The 20,339-nt window shown below is 39.6% G+C and overlaps 4 protein-coding genes and 1 pseudogene across 4 annotated transcripts; 3 read left to right on the top strand and 2 right to left on the bottom strand.

Annotated features, from left to right (window-relative positions):
* Positions 1-878: 878 nt before the first annotated feature.
* On the bottom strand, positions 879-4,352 carry LOC123968043 (annotated as a pseudogene).
* Positions 4,353-5,784: 1,432 nt separating this feature from the next.
* On the top strand, positions 5,785-7,221 carry LOC123968042 (trypsin-1-like). The gene is made up of 6 exons (XM_046044513.1): positions 5,785-5,852; positions 5,965-6,115; positions 6,203-6,453; positions 6,576-6,712; positions 6,983-7,084; positions 7,174-7,221. The coding sequence occupies exons 1-6, from the start codon at positions 5,813-5,815 to the stop codon at positions 7,219-7,221; spliced, it is 729 nt and encodes a 242-aa protein (XP_045900469.1). The 5' UTR covers positions 5,785-5,812.
* Positions 7,222-9,192: 1,971 nt separating this feature from the next.
* LOC123967725 (trypsin-2) lies at positions 9,193-12,036 on the top strand. The gene is made up of 6 exons (XM_046043933.1): positions 9,193-9,239; positions 10,837-10,987; positions 11,095-11,345; positions 11,436-11,572; positions 11,670-11,771; positions 11,887-12,036. Exons 1-6 carry the CDS (start codon positions 9,200-9,202, stop codon positions 11,932-11,934), a joined length of 729 nt encoding a protein of 242 aa, XP_045899889.1. The 5' UTR covers positions 9,193-9,199; the 3' UTR covers positions 11,935-12,036.
* A 2,191-nt stretch (positions 12,037-14,227) lies between these two features.
* On the bottom strand, positions 14,228-17,956 carry LOC123967724 (trypsin-2-like). Its single transcript, XM_046043932.1, has 6 exons — positions 17,792-17,956; positions 16,522-16,594; positions 16,274-16,427; positions 15,914-16,173; positions 14,705-14,841; positions 14,228-14,579 (listed from the first exon to the last, which is right to left on the bottom strand). Exons 2-6 carry the CDS (start codon positions 16,559-16,561, stop codon positions 14,427-14,429), a joined length of 744 nt encoding a protein of 247 aa, XP_045899888.1. The 5' UTR covers positions 16,562-16,594; positions 17,792-17,956; the 3' UTR covers positions 14,228-14,426.
* LOC123967726 (trypsin-like) lies at positions 17,573-20,327 on the top strand. The gene is made up of 6 exons (XM_046043934.1): positions 17,573-17,627; positions 17,822-17,978; positions 18,238-18,336; positions 18,464-18,627; positions 19,863-19,999; positions 20,108-20,327. The coding sequence occupies exons 1-6, from the start codon at positions 17,588-17,590 to the stop codon at positions 20,258-20,260; spliced, it is 750 nt and encodes a 249-aa protein (XP_045899890.1). The 5' UTR covers positions 17,573-17,587; the 3' UTR covers positions 20,261-20,327.
* Positions 20,328-20,339: the final 12 nt, after the last annotated feature.

Raw genomic sequence — 20,339 nt, 5'->3', positions numbered from 1 at the left:
CCGTAGGAGAGGCTGCAGGTGTGCAAGATCTGCAGACACTGTGACAGTGCATGCTTTGGTCTACTGTTATCTACTGTTGTTGTGATTACATGAGGAACTGCTAAGGTGTTAATCTGCTAACATTGAGACTACATGCTTAATTACTGATTAAGGGGGTTTGATTGTCAACTTCCAACCTCTGGTTATTATAGCCAGTATGAGCTTTGAGTGAATTTGCTTATGACTTGTGTGAGCTTTGAGTGAACTTGCTGAAGGAATTCATGCTTTGCAAAAACAGGATGACCAAAAAACCGGCAGAAAGCAGAAAGCAGCCAGCATAACATCAAGAATGCTGTAAGAAACCAAGCATTAATGGAAAATGCAACTTTACTTATGTTATTCTTATATTAATTGTTTAAAAAATACAATTATGTGTCAAATTAAGCATGCGTAACCTTTAAAAAACACGGTGAGACTGAAGTTGAAATGTAAATGATGAACTTCTTATCCAGTAGTATAAAGATGTAGAAAGTCTACAATACAGTTATAAATGACAGCTGGGGAACAGTGTTAATTGGTAAAAACAACACAATAACAGAGGAAAAGAAGTTCATCATGAGGAAAGGAGGGGGCAAACCAGCCCAGAAGAGATATATATAAGACTGTCTGGAGACCATAGGATGGACTTCATCCTCCAGCCTGCTGGGATGTTGTACAGGTTTATGTGTCCTGTTTTGGAATAAACTCTTTTGCACCGACTCTTGACCGTCTCCAGAGAAGTTCTTGTCTGCAAGTTTTTTGACTATTGTGGAGATTTAATAGAGTATTTTTTGACAAAGTTTTATTAAGTTGGTGAAGGTGGGGACCAGGCCTAACTGGCCCAGCCTGGTCGTACATACTTAGTAAGTGCCCATGGTGCTCTGAAGCCAGTCTGTGAAAATGCAGGTCTGATGCAAAAGAGAGGGAAATGGAAACGCCATATTGAAAACTTTATGTCAGGCATTGAGAACCTTTTTGTGTCATGAAAGAGAAATAGATTATAATGCTGTGAGAAACCTTTTTTTTTTTTTTTACCTTGGCATAGAAACCGGGGCGGTTCTTCTGTGCACACCCAAAGCCCCAGGACACAGCACCCTGCAGCTCACCGTTACACACAACTGGACCACCAGAGTCACCCTGAGAGTGGGGCAACAAAGCTAAACATATACAAAAGTCTCAACAAAGTGCTGAAGATACTAAACAAGTCAAAAATACATTGTTGCCCTTTGTGCAACAGCAGAGACACACACCTGGCAGGAGTCCTTGCCTCCCTTCAGGTATCCAGCACAGAATATGGCCTCAGTGATCATGCCGGGAAAGGAATTGTCACAGTCCTCATCAGACAGGATAGGGATATCGAGGCACTGCAGCCTGCTACTATCAGCAGCTGTGGAGATGCAGAACCAGAGACACAAGGACAAATTACGGATGGACACATGTAGAGTGAAGAACAGAAGCCCTGTATACTTTTGATACTCTGAGGAGCTCATGGTCACACTCCATCCAGAGACTATACACATGGTGCCAGCAGGGGCACAACCAGGCCGATGGTTGCAGGTTTGCTAAGCTTGATCAGCATGATGTCATTGTTTACCAGCCAGGACTCGTACTTGGGATGAGGGATCACAAGGGCAGCAAGAAGGATCTGCTCATTGCCATCCATGAACCAATGATTGTGATCACCAAGGACAATGTCTATTTTACTGAAAGACAGGTACAAGTTGTGATTGACACAGAGAGAACAGAGAACATGAGAGATTACTTTTAAGAGACAAGTGCTTTTTGTTATTTTGGAGATGATGTCTGTGGAGCACAGCACCCACGATTTTTAGCAGTGAGCAGCGGACACCACCCAGTACTCATTAACCAGGGGGCCACCACAGAAATGGTAGCCAGAGTTCAGAGACACCTGACTGGGCTGAGAATGGGGCGTGCACTCTCGCCCTCCAACAATTTTGTTATCCTCTGTGGCAACTGAAAACAAAGATGAATGGTATCTATACAAAAATGTTACTCTACAAAATGTTACTCTCCTCATGATGGGTTGATGGTAGATGGAGATGGAAAGATTTTCCTAGACCCATGCCGGGTTTTTATTGACTGCTTTAACCTGTGACAGCTAGCTGGCATCATCTGCTGCTGACTAATTAAAACCCTCAAATAGTGTTGATGGGAAAATGTTACCATACAAATGTGGCCATTATGGGGCTTTATTCTGAAACCGTGTGAATTAATTTTGTTTGATCCGTGGTTGCTCTGGCCTTCTTTGAGTATACAGGCTGCATCCTGACGTTGACTTGGCTCCAGATGCTGTGCCAGGTGGAGTTTCTCCCACAGACTGACTCACTGGCTCTGGCCTACGCAAATAAAAACTGCAGGGAAAGCTCTCCAGAGCATCTACTTCAAAATGTATATATTTAGTTCCATACAATGCAGTTCAGCAACTTTAATGGCATGATAATGTATCATGTCATGAGAACAATATTGTCAAAGTTCCAAAGGGAAGAATGAGTTAAATCAAAAATGGCGGTAAAAGGTAAAATAAACCACAACAGTAATTGTCACTGAACACAGCACACTGAGGCAGCATTATTTGTCACATTCAGTGGGATGTTCTCACTTACTTTGACTCAGTTTATGACATACAATCAATTATTGTGCCGCTAGACATGCTACCAAATTAAATTTCTACGACATTCTACTACAATATAATCATAGGCTACTTGTCACATTTGAAAAGAAATAGCATGTCTGTTTCCTTTTTGGGTTTCCTGGACTGCTTGTGTCATCTTGTCTTGTTCAGACTGTGTCTATCAGTGAAAGCATGTTCTGCTACATCATATTCTCTCACAATTATTAACTACAGTGCTTTTATTTTGTCTGTTGCATTTGTTTATTTACTTTCTCTGCAGGGGTTGTTGTTTTCTCTTTAAATAAATAAAATAAATTGACTTGACATGACTGTCAAGATAATGGGCTGTTTGCAGAGCCGATTGTATTTGACAGGAGTTGAAGTAATTCTAAAATAATTATAAATTAAGTCATAAGTTATTTTAGTATGAGAATGCATCATTTAACAAAAAAAATTAATACATCCAAAATTCAGTGAAAGAAATTGTGGAATTGTGGAACATTCAGCTCCAGGTGCCCCCAACATATATCATAAAGGACATTCTGCGTTCAGTCTGTTCACATGAGGCTTTTAAACCAATTTGAACACCAGCTGTAGCACTTTAAGCATTTAAGTCACATACTGTATCTCTTAAAGGATGAACTTTTATTTAATTTATGTAAAAAATTTGAAAAAAGCCTTGAACCATGTTCCGTATGCAGGCGCACTGCACTTCACTGCCATTTAATAAAGGCAGTTTATATACACAGGTTGCTGCTGATATACATATACATATATATATATATATATATACACACCCACACACATATACACACCAGCAGCTCACTTCCTTTCTTCATTGCCAGTACATACTAGTTGCCATGTGCTTTGTACTTTGGCTTTTGAGCAACCTGAACCACACTCTGACACTGGTCCTTTATGTAAAATGAATCATTGATCTGCACCAGTCTGCCTGTTTCATCTTCATTTGGGTCCTTCCCCTGCTGCTTGTACTCTCAACCGTGACACAGCTGGTGGGCAGAGTCACATGCTGCATAAACTGGTTGAGGGTGGTGGGCTTGATCAGCATGATGCCATTGTCAATGTTGTAGGAGCTCTACTGGGGGTGGCAGATGACACAGGAGAAGCCGATGGACTACCAAGTTCCCTCAGTGACCATGATGTTGTGCTTACCAAGCCTCAACATGGCTGGAGAGGAAAGAAGATTAGTGACAGCTCAGTTTCATGATGCCTGTTTAAAGCAGATTAATTCCTGCATGCAAATGTTGTCTTTATAATATTAAGGAGTGACATAAAACTTGTAGCAGTGTGCAGCAGACACATCCAAGTTGTTGTTGACCATGGAGCCACCACAGAAGTTGTAGACAGAGTTCAGAGACACCTGAAGGGGCTGGACATAGGCCTAGCACATACACCCTTAGAACTTGTCATCCTCCTTGGCAACTGAGAACACACTAATGAATACAAACAGAAAGACATGCTTACAAGCAGCACCAATGAGCAGAACGAAGACCATAGATCTAATGGTTGCTGTGTGATTCTGTCATTGTGAGAATTTTCTTGGAGCTGTGGTTTATATGGAATGGTTCCCAGCTGAACATACCCCCAAGGCTGTTTTTGATCAATGAGGGTCTTGCAAAAATCATTCTGGGTATTGGAGAAGCAAATATTTTGTTGGCCGTGGGGTTGGGTGCACCGACATGCTGCATGGGTGAAATTGTATTATTTGTAAATCTTTATGCATGAAATTCAATGTAACAAATTTGTATATGAAAAAACATCATTCATAAGACATGGACAGATTGATCTCTGAGTGCATGATGCGTGTATGTCCTTTAAAAAAAAAAACAACACTTATCTAAGGAACAAAAACTACAATTTCTCTTGTATTTCTGCTGTTTATTTTTTCTAAACTGAACATTCCATGTGACATTTTTGTACACTTTATTTATGGGATTGCATTTAATTTTAGCACAGGTTCTGTTCGGTAATTGTTAAACCTTGAAGTAGATGTGTGTTGTGCTGTGAAGACATGGTTGCAGCTCTGCAGATGGCCTGGTTCACAACCACAGTTGTTCAATGTGGCTTTCACAGGAAAACCATCCCACGTGTCTTTAGATAGAACACTTCAAAACATCAATTCAGTGAAGGGACAATAGACAAACACCCAGAAACAAAATGACACTATTACTGTATGTAATCACCCGTAAGTACACTTCTCAGTGAATACACTTTAAATGGGATTGTACATGATTGTTGGGTTTGAGTGTCATTGTCAAGTGACTGTTTAACTTCTTTTTTCCTTTAAAAGTAATCTGATGATAATTTTATAAAATTGCAACAATGGAAGGTAATTTGAAATAACTAAGAATACATATACACAAAGAATTATAAGTAATCAAAAACTATGACATAACCCTGATATCTGAGTTAAAATGCAAATCTGCTGTTGGTGAAGTTTGAGTCAGCCTGCAGTACATTCAAGTTTTTAGTTGTTATATTGGAGCTCCTGCAATTTAGTATGACAAATACGCATGCATCTCATGGATATAAGTGGCGATGGTGCAGTGGATAAGACAATTGTCAGCAATTGTCAGTTGCTCTGGATAAAAGTGTTAGCTAAATGACATTTATTAATTATTATTAAAATGACTAAGAACAGGTGCTGATTCCTCAAATGAGTCACACTGAATCAAAAGATTCAGTGTTTAGAAGGAGATAGAATCCACAATATATAGTATTTTCTTAGTTAACAGGACTTTTGATAGTTTTCCTCACTTTTATAGATGTACTTAAATGACATCAAAAATGAAAAATAGCACTTAAATAGATTGTCAAACAGCAAGAGATGAACATGAAAATAAAGGTCTCTGAATTGTTTAGTTTCACTATAAGATATACACCAATTCTATGACTCATTATAAGTAAAGTGTCATGCACCGTGGCTGACTCTTCTAGTTCAGTAACTCGGCCTTGAGTAAAGGCCTGTGTGAATAATCCAGATGTGTCATCTATATTGGGTTGAATGTTATTGGATCACATGGCTTCACTATCAAGGTTTGTGTTTTGTCTTTTGACTGGCAGTTTTTGAACCAATCAGGCAGCTTGGAGTAGACACAAAACAGTGACTCAGGTGAACTGGCAGGATCACACACTGCAGCCATGAGGTCGCTGGTCTTTGTTCTTCTCATTGGAGCTGCTTGTAATACAGTACTTGTTGAGCAGGTTGCCTTTCATGCATTGTACACATGTCTATATTTACTACACAGTTGCAAACTAATAACTATTTATGCGTGTCTTCCATCTGTTTTCAGATGCCACGGAGGACGACAAGATCGTCGGTGGGTACGAGTGCCAGCCCCACTCCCAGCCCCACCAGGTGTCTTTGAATTCTGGGTTCCACTTCTGCGGTGGCTCCCTGGTCAGTGAGAACTGGGTTGTGTCTGCTGCTCACTGCTACATGTCGTAAGCACACTCAAGATATTTTTCATTTATTCATCTGATGGGGAAATAAACATGCATCCATATTCTACCATCTTTTATCACTTTCAGTCATATTCAAGTGCGTATGGGAGAGCACCACATCGGAGTCACCGAAGGTAGCGAGCAGTTCATTAGTGCTTCCCATATCATCCAACACCCCTCCTTCAACCGCAACACCCTTGAGAATGACATCATGCTGCTCAAACTGAGCAAGCCCGCCACCCTCAACAAGTATGTGCAGCCTGTGGCTCTGCCCACCAGCTGTGCCCCCGCTGGCACCATGTGCAAAGTCTCTGGCTGGGGCAACACCATGAGCTCCAGTGAGTAGAAAACATTTATTACATACAAACTGTGTGTGTAAATGAACATGTGAAAATAATTTGCCTGCAATCCCCAACAATCCATCCCTACTGCACGCTTCCATTTTGTCTTCTTGCTGCAGCTGATGACAGCAACAGGCTGCAGTGTGTGGACGTCCCCATCCTGTCTGACAAGGACTGTAACAGTTCCTACCCCGGTATGATCGACAACAGCATGTTCTGTGCCGGATACCTGGAGGGAGGCAAGGACTCCTGCCAGGTGTGTATCTCTGTGTATTTCTGACTTTTTTTTCAAAATGGACTTCAGTTTTTCACTCCCCTGCCATGACATGCCATAATTAAGTATAATATTGCTAAGGAAGTAAGTAAACTTTATTTGTATAGCACTTTTCACAGACAAGAGTCAGACAAGATGCAATAAGATGCAGACCTGGTGCATACAGGTTACTCAAAGCCTAAACAGGCAACTGCCTTTTCAAAGAATCCACAGAATCAATGTGAGTGTAATAGTTCTCTTTCTCTTTCTAAGGGTGACTCTGGTGGTCCCGTTGTGTGTAACGGTGAGCTGCAGGGGGTTGTGTCTTGGGGCTACGGATGTGCTGAGAAGAACCACCCTGGTGTCTACTCCAAGGCAATGTTTCACTGCATCAAAAATATAACTATTACCCTCCTTAATGTAGTTTCACTGCAACAAACTGACTATTATCTTTCCATTTTCAGGTCTGTGTGCAGACTGAGTGGCTGCACAGCACAATGGCCAGCTATTAACTCCGCCATCCAACCTCCACATCAAATCTGACACTACTGACGGTCCAATTAACAACTTTGTTTTTGAAGTAAAACAAATAAAGTGTTTGAAATTAATGGTTGGTTCTTCTGCACAATTATTGTTTCTATCAAAAAATAATTGTCTGATTAATGCAACTGTAACATAAATAGCTCATTTAGACAATCAATTAAAAGGGTTTAGTAGGTTACAGGCCAGTACTGTTTATCCATTGGTCATGAGTTGATATTGAGACCAGTAGAGCAATGGTGCAATATATTTAACCTTATAAATGTGAGACAATCATTAGTGATCTCCCCAGAACAGGTGTTTTTGTCTCTTCTTTCCAATATTAACTCACGTTGTTTTGTGCTGATGGCACTAGACTGTGCCATTAACTTTCTTACCTACTTTATTATATTACTATATATATTTACTATATATATATATATACTTTTTTATTTGTAATAATTTAAACTCTAATTATACAGCACCTTTAAAAAATTAATAAAAAAGTTACAAAGTGCTTCAAAATAAAATATAATGAAAGCAAATAAGATCCAGAATTGACATGAATTATTTAAACAATTACAACAAATACCATCAGTTTAGAAAAAGCCAAAAAGTCTTAATAAGAGATTTGAAGGAAAAGTATTTGACAGGTGTAGATACTAGTTACTTTCATTTTACACGCAAAATTAACTAGATGACTATGATGCATTATTATACATAAGGATATGCATACCCAAATACCTCTTCTGGGATTTACATGAGGTCACCATTTATTATCAAGCGATACAATTGTGACTTGTCCTACAATGAAATTTGTGTGCAAAACATTAGAGAAGTATGATCTTTTAGGGCCTGTGGGCTCCATAATTTAATATTCCAAAATGAACCTCCTGCTTTTTCTTTTGATACTTTAAGTATATACATCTGGTGATACTAATACAAATAAAACATTTTGAAAGCAGGACTTTTACCTGTAACGGATGTAAGTACTTCATCCACCACTGATGTTATCATTTATTTCTTGAAGGCAGCCTCACTCCTCTTATCTGAATTTGGTTTTTAGGTAAAAGTTGCTGAGAAACTCACAGCTGTAAGATACTGTATTTACACACGTCTAAATATAAATGTGACTTGTGTACCTGAGTAACTTGACGAGAAAAAACACATGCCAAACCTATTTCAATAACTGGTGGATTCAAATCTTTACTAAAATAAAAGTAGTAAAAGTAAAGTAAAAAAGTAAAGTAAAAAAGTGGTAGTCATTGTGAGACTGTTATAGACTGTTTAACCCCCGATGTACATTATATGTTATATCGAGTAAAGTGGTGCTACATATACTGCTAAATTGCAATAAATCACATGTTAGAGCTTGTCATTTATTTTGAATCTACACAGTATCTACAGCTGATAGACGGATGAAGTTGAATTAAAAACAACAAAAGTTACCTCTGAATTACAATGTACTAATTCTCAGGTCTAACCAGGAGATTTCTTAAAAGAATAAGAAAATGTTCAACCTCTCTGTCATCATAGCAGTCATGATAAAAGCCACTCCTGATAATTAATTGATCTAATTTAGTTAGGAAAATTTTAATTTGACACAAATGATTTATTTGAGTTAGAGACCATAACAAATACACATTGTTTAAATATTATGGATAATAGAAGAATTAGTTTTACTTTTAGTGTAATAATAAAATAAATACATAATACAGGAGCCAATATGATCTGTATTTACACTTTCCTGTATGATTATCAAGAATTTGCTGACAGGAAAGCCATCCTTACTTTTACAAAAAAAAATGTTTTTTCATGTAACTTTGGAAATGAATCACCTAACCCCAATGCCTGCGATTGGGTCCTCACTGACCAATGGGGAAGGCCGGACAGCAGGGCAGCTCTCCTGACTGTAGATATAAACCAGGGCTCCAGGTGAGGTCCTTCCATCAACAGGATCACACAGCAACCATGAGGTCTCTGGTCTTCGTTCTGCTCATCGGAGCTGCTTGTGAGTGTCAAGTTCTTTTCTTGCAGATCGCCTTCCTTTCTGCTAACAGTCTGTTGGCCTTTATGCCAGAACATTGTCCAGAATAACCATAGCATCTCCCAGAGGTTATGATTAAGTACTTTTACTCAAGTACAGTACTAAAGTACAAATTTGAGGTGCTTGCACTGTACAAGAGTATTTTCTTTTCATGACACTTTCTACTTCTACTCCGCTACATCTTAGACGGAGACATTTTACTTGTTACTTCACTACATTTATCTGACAGCTTTACTAGTCACTTTATGTTCAACCTTAACAAAAGTGAAGATTTGTTGCTTTTCCTTTTAATTATTTTAATTTATTTGTGAAAACTTTGAGCTTTGTTAGTTAGACAAAGCAAGCATTGTGAAGGTGTCACTTTGGGCTAATTGTGGCAGCAATTCACACTATTTTCAGATTTTTGAAAATCGATTAATGGAGAAAATAATCAGCAGATTAATCCGTATTGAAAATAATCTTTAGTTGCACTGTGATACAAAATAGTTAAAAATTAGCTTAAGCTTAACAAAATTGAGTACTTTTACTTTTAATACTTTAAGTACATTTTCCTGATTATACTTACATACATTTATCATTTTCAATGCAGGACTTTTACTTGTAATAGAGTATTTTTACATTGAGCTATTAGTACTATTATTTAAGTCAAGGATCTGAATATCTCGTCCACCACACACACACACACACACACACACGTATACATATAAAACTGAGTAACTTGAATTATTATTGAAAGGGAAACATATGTAAAATTAATGCCATTGTTTAATAAATAGGAAAGTTTGCCTATACTGTAAAAAAAAAAAAAACTCCTGACAAACATAACCATGCTAAAAGTACCTTTTAAAAAATTACTTTTTTAAAAATACTTTAAAAAATGTGCTTTGTAGGCCACTTTGACTCAAGTAGAACTTTAAACTGAAGACTTCTACTTGTAGTGGAGAAATATTTAGCGAGAGTATCTGTACTTTTACTCAAGTAGGCCTACAGGATTTGTGTATTTTGTCCACCACTGGCATTTACCTAAAGTGAGGGTTTTGAATTTGAGAATGGCTGATTGATCTCTAACCATCCTCAGCACTCTAATGAATAACGCACACTTTGGGGTTTAAGTAAAAACACACAAAAGGACATTCTATATTCAGAGATGTCTGCTTAGTTGAAATGTTTTACTGGTAAGGCACATTGTAATACTTTAACCCCTTGACGCCGATTGTCGCAAATTCTCATCATACCTCTTCCTTGCAGATTGCAAGCCAAGATAGCACATGGATTCCCCCAAATGTCTGTTGGTGCATATTCGATACATACCTAGGAACCTTTTGCAAGCCTTGGTTTCTCGTTTATGCCTGTTGTCGCTAATTTGCATCATACCTACACATACCTGAATTTATATCTTTTCTATGTTCTATAGACAAATTAACAATCTTCACTTAATTTAACATCAGCTTGAAAGCAAATGAAAACACAAATAATTTTTTTAACTTTTTGATTGTAAAAAAAATTCAGGCATTAAGGGGTTAAGCAAACTACTAACTTGTTGCTAACGTGTGTGTTGTAGTTGCGACGGAGGACGACAAGATCGTCGGAGGGCATGAGTGCGAGCCCAACTCCCAGCCCCATCAGGTGTCTCTGAACGTTGGCTACCACTTCTGTGGGGGCTCCCTGGTCAGCCAGGACTGGGTCGTGTCTGCTGCTCACTGCTACCAATCGTATGTCACTCCTTAATAATAAGACAAAAGGTTTGCATGCAGGAATGTATCTGCTTAAAAAGACATCATGAAACTCAGCTTCCACTAATCCTCTCATTCCTCTCAAGTCGCATTGAGGTGCGTCTTGGAGAGCACAACATCAAGGTCAACGAGGGAAATGAGCAGTTCATCAGTTCGTCTCGTGTTATCCGCCACCCCAAGTACAACTCCTACACCATCGACAATGACATCATGCTGATCAAGCTGAGCAAGCCCGCCACCCTCACCAAGTCTGTGCAGCCTGTGGCTCTTCCAACCGCCTGTGCCCCCGCTGGCACCATGTGCAAAGTCTCTGGCTGGGGCAACACCATGAGCTCCAGTGAGTTTTAACTTTTGCATTGCGCTCTCAGAATGTTTTCACTGCAGTATAGTTCCAGTTAAATCTCTTTTTTACTCTATTGATCTCCAGCTGCTGACAAGAACAAGCTGCAGTGCCTGAACATCCCCATCCTGTCTTCTGCCGATTGTAACAATTCCTACCCTGGCATGATCACTGATTCCATGTTCTGTGCTGGATACCTGGAGGGAGGCAAGGACTCTTGCCAGGTATGTAATTCAATGTTCAGGCAAGAATCCAGCAATAACTGCATGAAATCCCTGGTATGGTCAGTCATTCAAGTAATTTCACACTCTGTGTTCTCAGGGTGACTCTGGTGGCCCCGTCGTTTGCAACGGAGAGCTGCAGGGTGTTGTGTCCTGGGGCTATGGATGTGCTCAGAAGAACAACCCTGGTGTCTACGCAAAGGTAACTTTTAAAAAACATTATTTAATCAACACGCTGTGTCCAGTTTGTTCTGTTGGACTGAGCTGCAATGCTATGCTGATTCACAGTTCTAACTCAGGTCTTTTTCCATTTTTAGGTCTGCATCTTCAGTGACTGGCTGGAGAGCACCATGGCCAGCTATTAAGTGATCCAAACAACAAGTCCAGTCAAGCAGCTTAACAACAATTGCTTTTTGTGTTCCATCTTTGGTACTGGACAATGTGACAAATAAACCATTTAAAGCACATAATTTGGGTCTACTTTATGTGAAACTATTTCAAAGAACAGATTCTAGTGTGTCTAGTGTGTAGTTCAAGAAAGGTGACTCTTTTTTAAAATATTTTATTTAATCTTTATTTAAGACTTTGGTTGAAATAACATGTTTAACAAGGCTTTGCAATAGTGGCTGCTAAAGCTATAAATGTACATCGAATAAACTTTATATAACATTATTAATAGCATTATTTGTTGCTTATAGTGTTCCTTACATTGTTTATTAATAATATCAGTTTACCCAACAATAATAAGTTCATATTCAAACTACATTCATCAAGTATTTTTCTTTTTGTTAATATATATCAAAATAATTCATTTACAGGTAAAGAAAAGAGTAGAGCATATCAAATGGGTGTCACACCCACTGTCTACTATTGGCTGACTATGACATAATGTTGATTGATGTCGCCTCAGATTTAACTCATGCCCCAAGCTAAAACGTTGAATTACGTTGAACATTGAATTAAATCATAAATATCATAAATTGAATCAGACATTGACAATTTATTTAGATCATGCTGATAAATTTAGAATCAGAAGTATTGTTGGGTTTCTTTTTGCATGTTGGTGGCAAATGCTACGCCCATTGCTGCAACATGTTTCCAAAGCAACCCCTCCTCCTAAAAAAATGTTTACACACTACTAAATGGTTTGCCTAAGTAAATAATATTGCTCTTCTGGGGTCTTGTGTAAAAAACATCCCTTATATTGTTGAAAACCCTTCCACATTAGGATTTTAACTCAACTTGTTTTAGCAATCTTTGACAGTATTTGAGTGGCTTTATAATGCAGGTCAATAGACCTGGATAGACGGCAGGTACTTCAGCGTTATACAGTACTAGAAGTCAGAGAGCTTGTCAACTAGAGAAGGGATGCCTGCTGTGGTGGATGCCGTTTAATAATCCAAATTTATTTCCCAGCATTTGAATTATGAATAACTTAATTATAAATGGATATGCAAAATGAGTTTTAAAAGGGGCTTTAAATTTTACATGTAGTGATTCATTTACTAATCTGTTTTCCTGTCATATTCCATTTCATCATCTTATCTCTTGTGTCTTTTGTCGCTCGTGAAGAGGAATAATCTGAAGAGTAAACATAATTGCAGTTTTTGAGCATCATAATGTGTGACAATAGTTATGTTTGATGAAATTGAGTTTTTTCCTACTGACTGACGCCTTAAGTGACTTGAAGAGCTTATGTTCTTTTCCCCCATTCTCATGAAGTACAGTAGAGCACCAAAAAACTCACAAAATTAACCCCTCAGCAAACTATGAAAAAAATGTCACGTTCGTTTCATTTCAGACTGGATATTGCTCTTAAAAGAGTCCGGAATTGGGAGGTCCTTGGTTTTAATGTTCCGCTTGGACTGAACCATGATAATGACAGAGGATGCACGGTTGAGCCGAAACTATGCCAGCATCCCAAAGTTAAGAGTTAAGATCTTCCAGGCACACTTTTGTTCATATCCAAAAGCAACATTGAATTTTTAAGAAATCTGACTTAGACCTTTAAAACATGTTAATCATTTTGACTGACTTTATTCTGACTTTGTCAGAATAAAGGAAGATCTTGTCAAAAAAATCTAATCACATGATGGAAAAAAAGAGTGAATCTGTTACATTCTGCAACATGACTTTTGAGCCACAAAATCTACGACAAAGATTACAAGGGAGACATTCTGACGGAAAATAAAATTGTTCTTTTCTTTGAATATATCTGCTACTAGATTTTTGTAAAAGAAAGGACTCACACCAACCTCTCAGTTCTTATTAAATCATTGGATTAGTTGGAAATGGAAGTTGAACTCCTTTTCAGATTCTTGTCGTTTACTGACATTGATCAATGGGCCGTTGCAACATATATGCCCTTCCTTTCCAGGTGCATAAAGCATTCTGCACTCAGGAGACAGAAAATCACAATGGGGCCAGTGTTCATGTACTACAAATGAAAAGACTGACAAAACCTTATTAACACTATTCACACACACACACACACACACACGTTGGATTTTCTCACAAGCTGATGCAAACTTGTGAATGTTTACAGTGCACTGACTGTAATTGTTTGAAATAGAGTATTCAGAAATGTCTTACTGTAACATAGCGGTGGAGAGCAGATTCAGGACTACAGTATTGCCAACAATAATAAACACACTGATGTATCACGGAATGATAAATTTTATTGATTGTTTCCCGGACTAAACACATTTCATATCTCTTTTTCTCTCTCTCTCAGCCAGTCTCCTGCTGCTTTTCTTTCTGACACTACCCACCACCACCTCCTGTCTCTGTCTCCTTTAATTTCCATCTTTCTCCGGTTTACCCAATCTCACATAGTTCTGTGATGGGAGATCCCTGCCTAGCTGTATCTGGAGAGAATGTCGTTGATCCAGGGCATCAGAGAACATACTTTGGTGTAAACGCCCGGGTAGTTAGGCTGAGCGCAGCCCTGGCCCCAAGAGACAATACCCTGCAGCTGCCCATTACACACCAGAGGACCACCAGAGTCACCCTGAGCAGGGAAGATAAAGAGAAAGCGTTAATTCCTTAAATCAACTCATCCCATTAAATGTTTTTTTTACATGTTCACAGAGCACCAAGCCTTATTGTATGTGCTGTAAAATTCTGTGGAAATACCTGACAAGAATCCTTCCCTCCCTCCAGGTATCCAGCGCACACCATGCGATCAGTAATCATGCCAGGGTAGGAACCTTGACAGTCCTTGTTAGACAGAATGGGGACTTCCACACACTGAAGGTAAAAAGGATTGAACACTGCAGATAACATAAAGAAAGAAAGAAACAAAGAAGGAAACAAAGAAAGAAAGATAAAAAACCATCACCATAGTGTATCAGACCTCAGTGGCTCTCCAAAATGTCCATCTTTATGGAGCTAAGAAACAACAGCTATTTGCCATAACTGACAGTTTGCTAAAACCCCACTCTCGAATAGTGATTGACAAGCCTGGCAAGCTTTGTATTTTTCCGCATGTTGTGCATGGGACTGTTAAGAATTTGGAGGGTGGTGTCTTTTGTTATCACCTTTCCAAAACCAAAAACACAAGAGCAAAGATATAAGGAAGGAGTTAAATGGTGATAATAGTGTTACGTTTGCTAAACTCATCATACTCGCTTTCCCCCTGTGTTAGTAAAGCATGCGGTTTTCAGGGTTATGTTAGAACAAATGACATTATCATTATATATTTATTTCTAAGCCTTTTTAAGCATTATATCAAATATATAGCCATCAAAGGAATTTAAAAAATCATTTTACTGGCTTCACTTTTTAAAAAGAACGAGCTGACAACATTTAAGTCGTCTGGAGACTGTTTGCTTTGATGCTACATTAGCTTAGCTAGAGCTGATAAAATCTGCTAGCAAGCATCATTTTAGCAGATCCACTGTTGTCAGCTTGAAATGAGATACCTGGTTGTCTATCATGTGTATGTAAGACCCTTTATTTATTTATTTTTTAAATGACTAAAAAAGGTCAAGTGGTGAATCTGTCACTGCTATCATTGTAAAGTGGACAGTGGAAAGTGGCAAGTAGACAGTAATTAAGGGTGATGGGGCTTAGCAAAGCTTTTTTTACCTGGCAAGGATGAAAATATCCTATTTTTTCTTTATTGCATCTCCATTTAGTCTGTAATGGTAAAATAAATATGTTAATTTACCAATTATATTCCTTAGCTTCTGACCTTTCAAAGGAGACCAGAAGTATGACTCTAGGCCAAATGGTTGAGAAGTTATTCCTGATTCATTTTGGGTATGTTATTTTAGGCGTTTGTTATGGGGCAAATAGCTATCAGTTTCCAGCGGGTTAATATCAAGATCAGGTGCACCTCACCTTGATCAGTATAGATGTTCCCCCATCCTGACACTGTGCACATGTCCCCAGGTGTGGGGCAGGCTTTGGGCAAGGCGATAGGCTTGACATACTGGTTCACGGTGACAGGGTGTGCAAGTTTCATCAGCATGATGTCGTAGTCTAGGGTCTGGTAATCATAACTCTGATGCCAGTAGATGGCATCCACTGACATGTACTGCTCTGTGCCCTCGTTCATCCAGATGTGGTTGTCACCCAAGACAGCAATCTGTGAAAATGGGCTGAAATAGAGACAAAGAACAAAATTCATTCAAAATTTATAATTCTCTTAGAGTTCATACGGAGACTTTTGAACACTCTCACGTAATACAAATGTAATACTTTTGCCAGCAGTGTGCAGCAGAGACGATCCACTGGTTGTTGATTAGGGAACCGCCGCAGAAGTGATAGCCGATATTTAGAGACACCTGCCAGGGTTTTGAGTGGGCTTCACACTGGTAGCCACCCACAATCCTGTCATCCACAGGGGCTGCAGCTGTTGTGTAAAGGAAATACATATTTATCAGAGTTAAAGTTATTTATTATTATTTTACCCTTAAACTGCTGGACATACTGCAGATGTGATTTACCTGCAGCACCCAGGAGTGTGAGAACAATCAGGCCAATCATCTCGTGGCTGACTCAAGCCTTCCTAAGACCAGACTGGAGGAGAATAATCCGTCACTCACTGCATTTATACCTAAACTCCTCTGTGTCTTTCCATGCAACCCACCCCCCACATCTCCATCCACCCAATTCTACCCACCCACCCCTGATTCTCTGTCCACTCCTCCTTCTCCATTCCCTACCCTGAAAAATAACCTTATCGTATGTGGTACATTCATCCTTTCAGTTAATAAGTGAGCCATGTCTTACATATTTGTTGCCTTGGGGAGTTTTTTGTGCGATCGGTTTTTAACTGATTATTTTGTAGATTTTCTGCACCTGTCACCTAAATACACGTGTCTATTCTTTTTATGGGAAACACATTTTTAACTCCCCTTTTGGCAGACACCTCAGTGAGTTATTGTAACCAGCCATTTTGTGTTATTACATATTCATTGAATGCAATAGAACAGAATGGATTTATCCACACTTATTGGTGCTAAAATGCTATTGATTGCTGTCTGACACGGCACAACACGGGAAAAACACCATACAGCATGTTTTAGTTTTCTGCTTCAGAGACAACAGATGATTTCTTTCTCACGTCTCTTGGCTTTTATTCAAGGGCAACCAAAAGTGGACCCGTGGTCTTCTTTTTTTTAATCGACTATGTAAACTATGATTCGTTAAATGTCTGCCAATTGAGTCTGTTTGTTAAAAGCAACAAACATTTCTTTCCTATTGGTTCAAGCCTAAAGGAAGGTTGTATAACTGTTTTCACAGTTGTAGCTAGCCAACAATGAGTGACCCATGAGAGAACCATGAGCAGGTGTTAAATGTGTGGAGACCTTGATCCACATTTGTAAATGAGGTGCACAGATGGGGCAGAAGTGGGAAAACATGGAAATAGGAGCATGATAAGAGAGTACATGAGTGTGAGGACACAGATGGGGTCAACAAGAAGAGGTGGGGGGATTTAGCTGAGCACAGCAGTGGGGTTGGTAGCATATAAATATGAGCTGGGGTGTGTCCAGGTGTTTTCTATTCACCATGGGACTGCTGGCTCTGCTGCTGATGGTCGGAGCTGCTGGTAAAAACACAGAAATACACACAGGCACAAGAATACATACACACATACATACATATTTACAAAAATACATACACAAACACACACGCATGCATGCATGCACGCACACACATACATACAGCCACATATGTGTACTGTAAAGTCAGCGATTTGAAAGTTGTTGTTACCCTTTATCTCTTTCTGTGATTGTGTGACAGCTGCAGTTCCCCGCGAAGATGGCAGAATCATTGGTGGGCAGGACTGTGAACCTCACTCTCGTCCATACATGGCCTCCCTTAACTATGGATACCACTTCTGCGGTGGGGTTCTCATCAACAGTCAGTGGGTTCTCTCTGTTGCCCACTGTTGGTACAAGTAAGTATGCATTTATGCATTTTCCCCACTTTGAAATACAAGTAAATGCAAAAAAAAACATCTGTAGGTGGAAGACTAATGCTTTTCAATCTACACCATATGTGGGGGACATCTGTTAAATCTAGAAATAAAAGTATTGCAGTATTTGCAAAGCAAAGACAATGGAGAGATTAAGACTTATTTAGAATTATTAGTACTAAATTGCTGGAAGCTTTTTCTGCATTCATATTTTTCTAGAATAATTCTCCTCCTCTCTCAGTCCCTATGCCATGCAGATCATGTTGGGAGAACACGACGTGCGAGTGTTTGAGGGTACAGAGCAGCTCATGAAGACTGAAAACATCATCTGGCACCCTAGGTAAGTTAAAGAAAAGAACCATGCCGTCTGGGAATCCTGTTCCCGTTGTACGGTTTCATGATCATCTGATCCGTTCATTCAGTGCAGAGACAACTCTAAAGCTTCTTTTATATTTCTCTGTGTGCAGTTACGACTACCAGACTCTGGATTATGACATCATGCTGATCAAGCTCTTCCACCCAGTAGAGGTGACGGCGGCAGTCGCACCCATCCCATTGCCCAAAGCTTGCCCAATGGGGGGGCTCCCCTGCTCTGTGTCTGGCTGGGGTAACATGGCCATGAATGGCGAGGGTGGGTTAAAAACAGTGATTTAAATTATACAGCTAAAGTGCACAAAGGTGGCAGATGTTCTGGAAAAATCCCATCCCATTGAAACTGGTGTAGTTAATATGTTGCTTTCAAACTAGTCCCCAGATCCAAGCTGGGCAGGGTAGGGTCAACAAATCCTATGAAAAGCTCCAAACAAGCTGTGAATTGGTCCTTCAAACAAGTATTGCCTGTGCAGCCACTGTGAATTATCCTGAAGATAGTCTCCAACAAAGTGTCTGATTTACTTTTGCCAAAATAACAACCAGCTGTTATAGGGAATTATGTACTGGTATATATTTGAGACCTGTTTTTATAGACCTGTTTGTTAAGATTCCCTGATTAAAGGTTCACCTTGGGCCACATTTCACTAATTTGTATGAAATGTTTGTGGCAGATATATTAGGTCCAGAACTACAAAAAAGCCTCAGGGAGCGATGCCGTAAACCCAACGTGACTTACTTTAAAGCACTCGGATCAACTTCAAATTTTCACGTTGCCATCTAATGGCATTGACGATGAAAAGTTGTTTTATCTGTGAGTTTTCGTTGATGGGCGTGTCTGTGGCATGGCATCAAAAATGGGTAATTCTCAAGGAAACAGTTGCTGTAACTTCACTATACATGCTTAAATCTGAACCAAATTTTACAGGTTTGATGACAGTCCTGCCCTGAACACATCCATGTGCCAAATTTCTCTCAAAGTCAGAGTGCCACCTACTGGCAAAAGGAAGTGTCATATTTTACGCTGTGATGACGCCTCCTACTCCTAGCAGGTTAGCCACACCTGCCTTAAAACAGTCTCAGAAGAGCCATAAGACATTAATGATGCTATGTTGTGAAGCTTGTGAGTTTTCATGTAACGGCTTGTCCGTGGCGTGGCGGTGAAGTTCGATGCTTTGCCATGAAACAGGAAGTTGTTTCTTCACTGTACATGCTCATATCTGTACCAAATTTCACTTTTTTGATAAGAGACATGCCCTGAACATGTCTCCAGGTCAGTATTTACTCATACTCATAGTGCCACCTACTGCTACAGCTATGTCACACCCCAAAGTGCCTCACAGTGCGAGGACCTGTCAAATGCTGCTTTCAGCTTTAATTGGTTTTATGTTTTCATGGAATGTGTTGACAGTTACAAAATTAAACCTTATCCTATAAAATAATTTATCTGCTTAGTCTCAGAAGCTTATATGTATATCTCTGTTCTGCCTTATACAGTCTACTTGCCCACCCGTCTGCAGTGTCTGAACGTACCCATAGTTCACGACCAGGACTGTGAAAACGCTTATCCTGGCATGATCACACGCAGGATGGTGTGTGCCGGATACATGGATGGGGGCAGAGATGTATGCAATGTGAGTTTTCAGTAAATTCCTCAATCTCTGTATCCATGAAAGAATGAATCTTTGCCTACCATGAATCATTGCCTACCTGCTCACACTCAATCCCTCTGTGTTTGTCAGGGTGACTCCGGCAGCCCTCTGGTTTGTGCTGGAGAGGTCCACGGGCTGGTGTCATGGGGTCAGGGATGTGCCATGCCTAACTACCCCGCAGTCTACGTCAAAGTGTGCGAGTTCCTCTACTGGATTGAGGACACCCTGGCAGCCAACCCCTGAAGAAATTACCCATTTTTCCCTCACTTCACCCCCCTCTATTCTCTCCTACTCCCAAACATTTATTTTTCTTTCCTTCTCT

Source organism: Micropterus dolomieu, linkage group LG03, assembly GCF_021292245.1.
Source record: "Micropterus dolomieu isolate WLL.071019.BEF.003 ecotype Adirondacks linkage group LG03, ASM2129224v1, whole genome shotgun sequence".
Taxonomy (NCBI): domain Eukaryota; kingdom Metazoa; phylum Chordata; class Actinopteri; order Centrarchiformes; family Centrarchidae; genus Micropterus; species Micropterus dolomieu.
This window is presented reverse-complemented; position numbering and strand designations above follow the sequence as displayed.